Raw genomic sequence first — 6081 nt, 5'->3', positions numbered from 1 at the left:
TCCAGTGCTGCTTCTCTGTAGCCCAGGTCAGGCGCTTCTGCCGCTGTTTCTGGTTCAAAAGTGGCTTGACCTGGGGAATGCGGCACCTGTAGCCCATTTCCTGCACACGCCTGTGCACGGTGGCTCTGGATGTTTCTACTCCAGACTCAGTCCACTGCTTCCGCAGGTCCCCCAAGGTCTGGAATCGGCCCTTCTCCACAATCCTCCTCAGTGTCCGGTCACCTCTTCTCGTTGTGCAGCGTTTTCTGCCACACTTTTCCCTTCCCACAGACTTCCCACTGAGGTGCCTTGATACAGCACTCTGGGAACAGCCTATTTGTTCAGCAATTTCTTTCTGTGTCTTACCCTCTTGCTTGAGGGTGTCAATGATGGCCTTCTGGACAGCAGTCAGGTCGACAGTCTTACCCATGATTGCGGTTTTGAGTAATGAACAAGGCTGGGGTTTTTTAAAAGCCTCAGGAATCTTTTGCAGGTGTTTAGAGTTACATCGTTGATTCAGATGGTTAGGTTAATAGCTTGTTTAGAGAACCTTTTCATGATATGCTATTTTTTTGGGACAGGCATTTTGGGTTTTCATGAGCTGTATGCCATAATCATCAGTATTAAAACAATTAAAGACCTGAAATATTTCAGTTGGTGTGCAATGAATCTGAAATATATGAAAGTTTCATTTTTATCATTACATTATGATAAATTTTATGGAAAATAATGACCTTTATCACAATATGCTATTTTTTTGAGAAGGACCTGTATATTCATATATATTTTTTGACTGGAGTGATTTGAAGAATTCATTAATCTACATTGGATTTGACTCTGCTTGAACTAGCCTTCAGCTCATCAATGTTACTGGACTAAACATCTAATTCTACAATAATCGTTGTCGGGTGCAACAATTAAGATAGTATATTTTTATAACCTTTCTTTAAACCTCATTTGAAAAAATCTGAACTATTTCAATAGACGGAAGAACAATGTGCCAGATTCATGTCAAAGCCTTTGTTGTTTTACGCTTTAATACATTTAAAATGAGACATTTGGGGGTTTAATTGTCTTTTTTAATGTTTATTACTTTGTACAGTATGAACAGCTTGAGACTCGCATGCAGATGTGTCGGGACAAATCATTTGGTTGCTAATTAGTTCTTACAGAGGTAATTGTGATGAGCCAATTCAGGTATTTTTTTTATTTATTTCTTCGTTGTACTGAAAGAACGCAGAGCTGACTCTTGAAGAAAAAAAATAGGACTGAAATTATATAGGAGGTAATTTTCTATATTACCATGCAGTTATTTTATTATGAGTTTCAAATATATTCATGGGGAGCTGCACTGACGTTAATGAGAAAGGCGTTTGCATGGTGATGTGTGAAATTACACTGGATTAAAGAATGCAGTGGAGCTAATTTTTTATGTGTTTTCGGTAAAAGAAAAGTGTAATCATCATTTCTATAGAGGCTATCTTACAAACAAAGATTTGCGATTGTTTTTACAACTTGATTCATCATTAGTTGGACATTTTTTAAGCACCTTTTTTTTCTAGCTCTAAACATCACAAATAAATCTGAGATTAAACTAAATACAATTCGTAGTAAGTGATGAATATTGGTGCATGAATGTTTATGTGGACTTTATTGAGATTAACGTGTGACAAATAACACTATTAAAAATGTTTTAAAAGGTTTTCAAAAGTGTACCTATTTTAATTCTATCAATTCACTGGTCTCAGCAGAAGGGTCCAGACCTCCTGTCTTCCTCATTCCTTCTGTTTTTTTAATAGGACACCGAGAAGCCTGCAGGCTCGGACCAGGGGTCTCCTCATGACAAGAATACATTAATTCTTACAAGCTGTAGATTTTCTATATCAGCACAGATACAAAAAAAAAAAAAAAACTACAGCACAATACCACATATTACAGTAAAATCCAGCCATTTGCATTGCATTCTGGAATTATATTATGATGCAGAATTAGGTTACAGCACATGTGAGGTTTGCTGGAACAGACTACAGCAGAAATGTTGTACTCTCTGGAGAGAACAGCTTTAGAAGGAGACCCAAACATCCCGCTCCCCAGCAACATGGCCCAGCTGTGTCATTAACATAAAATAAATAACTTTGGTCCAAGTACAGAGCCTTGAGGAACTCCACACGTGATATTGCAGAGGTCAGATCTAACACCATTTATTTGTACAAACTGTTTCCTATCTTTCAACTAGCTAGATACACAGTGTAATGCTGGTCCTTTTATACCATATTTATTTAATTTTTCAAGGAGAATAGTGTGGTCAATAGTATCAAAAGCTTTTTTAAAATCAACAAAAATACTAACACAATATTGTTTTTGATCGACAGCAGTAGTTATTTGTTCTATTAATTCCATGATAGGCGGATAGGTGCAGCGTCTGCAGTGAAGCGGGCACTGTACAGGTCTGTCGTGGTGAAGAGAGAGCTGAGTCAAAAGGTGAAGCTCTCAATTTACCGATTGATCTATGTTCCTACCCTCATATCTGGTTAGGATGCCTCCTGGACGTCTCCCTGGTGAGGTGTTCCGGACACATCCCACCGAGAGGAGACCCAGAGGAAGACCCAGGACATGCTGGAGGGACTATGCTTCTCGGCTGGCATGGGAATGCCTCGGGATTCCCCCAGAGGAGCTGGCCCAAGTGGCTGGGGAGAGGGAAGTCTGGGCCTCCCTACTTAAGCTGCTACCCCGGATAAGCAGAATAAAATGGATGGATGGATGGTTGGATGGATGGATGGATGGATGGATGGATGGATGGATGGATGGATGGATGGATGGAGGATTGTCACAGTGGAAAAAAAATCACTAATGACACTTGATATGTGCTGCTGATTATTCATGCTGCTGACCTCATGCTGCTGATTTATTTCATGCTGCTGTGTTCATTCGTACTCATCTGCTCACACAGACTCATATTGGTGCTGCTGTTCGGTGTGTTGTTTTTGCACTATTAGTGCTTAGTGTATTCTTAGTTCATATCTTAGATCTACTGTTTTTCTTTTACAATTTATACTTTTGTTGGATGTAACTGGGACCTTGTGTACACAGTTTCATTCCACCACATGTACCACATGTGATGCAAATGACAATAAAGAACCTTGACCTTGACAACCTCAAATTTTTTACTTGCAACTGGAGCACGCTCGCAAATTCAATAGAGAAAACAACTCAGTCAGAATTTCAAAAAAAAGTCAGCCACTGTCCATCCACAATGGCTCCAAGCATCATTACTGCAAACACAGAGTCACAAACTGTGTCGGTGTAGAAGTCTGTTGCTCCGCCCGGCTGCCACTGAGCCAGAACGCAGCAGCCTCTGACTTCCTGCCGTTGAAACCTGAATGATAAAGCTCAATCATTTCATTCTCCTGCGACCAAACAAGTGCTAGAAATAAGCCGGGATAGAGGAAAAGCCTTAGATTCACGCTCACTCAGCTTGACTCTTATCCTTCCTTTCTTTAGGGCTCAGTCACTCTGCATTAGGTGGTCTTTGGTCTGACTCAGTTTGTGTCTGGTCACACACATAAATGCACTCATTTGGAATGTAAGGTTCAGTCTAAACAAACCAATAAAGAATAAGGCAACTTTAAATTGTGCTGCATAATTTGAGGACGTTAAAAATTGAGTCTGCGCAGAGACTTTGAAACCTTGTATTTGTGGCTTCTATAAGAGGAACAGATGGAATTAGTTTTATTGATAACCTTGCATTTAACATTGGTCTCGACTTAATCAGCTTGGAAAATGTTCCTAAAACAGTTGTAATGTGGCTTATCTGTCTTTTTCTGTTTTAAAAACTGTCTGACTTGCCTTTGTAAAATATGGCTCTCACCTTCAATTTTTGAAGGTTATTTTCAACCAGGGGTCACCAACATGGCGCTTGTGGGCACCTGGTGTCGAGTCCTGTGAGGCTGGACGCAAATGCAGGCAGACACAAAGAGCTCAAAGTAAAATGAAACATTTATTTTAACAAAATGAAAACTAAAGGTTGACGTGACAGCAACAACTTGCAAAAAACTCAGGAGGGAAAACGCAGGGAGGCACGAGGAGGACCGAGACATCTGAAAAGATTTCAGAATAATGAACCGCTGGAGAGGGGGAGGCGAGGGACCACAGAAATACCAACTGAATCAGACTGAAAGTGGAAACACCTGGGCTGAATATTGACTGGGGACAGGTGAGGGTGGCAAGCTGACTGGAAAAAACACTGAGAGTGCTTACTGAGGGTAAATGGGAGATGGTGTAAGAAATATAAAAACGTGAGATCTAAACTGAACAGGAAAACCACAAAACACAAAGGAAAAAAATAAAAGAACAGATATGACACCTGGTCTCCCAGAGGGACCATGAGTCGCTTTCAGGGCATGTTCTAAAAATTGTGCTCATCATTTAAAAAAGTAAATAAATAAATAATGAAGTTAGTTATTAAATGTTTTTTAAATAAAAATAGCTAGTGCATGTATGAAGATTTTAAATAAAAAGAATAAATTAAAACTTTTAAAAGAAAACAACCTTGTCTGCAGTCAAAGTTCAGAATCAATCGCAGACGTAGAGCTGTCATTTCTAACACAAAGCCTGGACCCGCCCGACCCGGAGTCGTACCAGGCTGGTCCATAATAATGTGCTTAATGTGCGGGCCGGGTTAGTGTCGGGGTTTTGAGTGTGTCAGCGGACGTGCTCGGCTGACGATCCAATTATTTGGCTACATTGCCTGCCAAACTTTCACCTGCTGCACGTGGCCATTTGACCGTGCGATGACTAGCAAAGAAAGAGATAAAAGGTTCAGTTCAGCTTCAGATGGACTTCTGTCAATGATCCATCACCCAAATGGACGTCCATTCAGCCATTGCACTCAGCAAACGTGCACAGCCGACAACCCAAAGAGGTTAGATCCCAAAATATCTGACATGTCAGAGCAGGGTCCGTGTCTGAATAATGCAGAATGCAGGCAGAAACTGGGGAAGCATTTAATGTACTTTGACAATCATGAAAGGACAAACACCCCCTCAGCTCCAATCTTCTGCCCCCTTAGCCGTGTGTGTCTGCTCACCATTAAAAATGGCATAAGCAGTCAAAGCTTAATTAAAAATGTTGAGGATTTTTTCGGGTTTGGACCTGTAATTATTGTTAATTTGTCAGATCGGGTGGGGTTCAGAAATGATGGCTACGGGCTGGGGCCGAGTCAGATGGATTTTTTGGACCCAAATGCAACTCTACACAGACGATCTCCGAGCAGCACAGCCAGATATATCTACCTCACAGTGTAGAGGGAAATGGTAGAAAAATGTAAGAAAACATGATGTTTTCACAGTGGTTGGGAGGGAAAGGATTTTTTAACAGTTGTGAAAGACAAGTGTGCGTGTCTCATTTGTGGAGTGGCTGTGGTGACAGCAACACGCCACAATGTGGAGTGGCACTTCACCAGCTAACACTTTAGCTTTAATGTTAACATCTTCCTGGCAGCATGGAGGGCAGAAAAATGTCAGAGTTAAATGTAGTTTTGACAAATAACACTCTCTTTACGAGGTATTTTCAGATGGAGAGGTCTTGAAGGAAGCATAGATGAATAATGTGAAAAGTAATTAAAAAAAAAATCAAAGATTTGATGATTACTTAAAAATGCCATCAATTTGAGGATCAGTGTGATATGATTTATAAAAAAAGTTTGTTTTTTATATTACATAAGTGATATTTTGTTTCTACACGAGTTCTTCTGATGTGTTACAAAATCAAATGTTACTGCAAACAGGACTTAAAAACAAATTTACTGATTTAATGGTGTTTAATAAGGAAATGTGTGTTTTGAACAAGTTTTACAAATGTGTTAATTCCTACAAAACTATCAAAAGTATTTACGAAGATAATTTATATTCAATTCAGTTTATTTAATATAGCGCCAAGTCACAATCAAAGTCATCTCAGGGCACTGAATTACACTCAATTTCAAATGGTTCTCATTGAGACTAACATAAAATAAATTATGTTTTATGTTTAAATATCTGTTTCTTACCGCAGTAACACATCCATCCATTATGTCCCCTTTGTTCCTATTTTTGCTTTATTACA

The 6081-nt window shown here is 39.6% G+C and overlaps 1 protein-coding gene across 1 annotated transcript in view; it reads right to left on the bottom strand.

Moving 5' to 3' along the window:
* LOC119416665 (metabotropic glutamate receptor 4-like) overlaps nt 1-6081 on the bottom strand; it is a 186047-nt gene that overhangs the window by 55800 nt on the left and 124166 nt on the right. The window contains exon 3 of the mRNA XM_037683850.1: nt 3274-3403. Coding sequence (XP_037539778.1) covers nt 3274-3403 — 130 coding nt within the window. The remainder of the gene's footprint in view (nt 1-3273; nt 3404-6081) is intronic.

This window comes from Nematolebias whitei, chromosome 11 (genome assembly GCF_014905685.2).
Source record: "Nematolebias whitei isolate Nwh7 chromosome 11, NemWhi1, whole genome shotgun sequence".
NCBI classification, from domain to species: Eukaryota; Metazoa; Chordata; class Actinopteri; order Cyprinodontiformes; family Rivulidae; genus Nematolebias; species Nematolebias whitei.
Note: the sequence above shows the minus strand (reverse complement) of the source record. Positions and strands in the feature narration are given on the sequence as shown.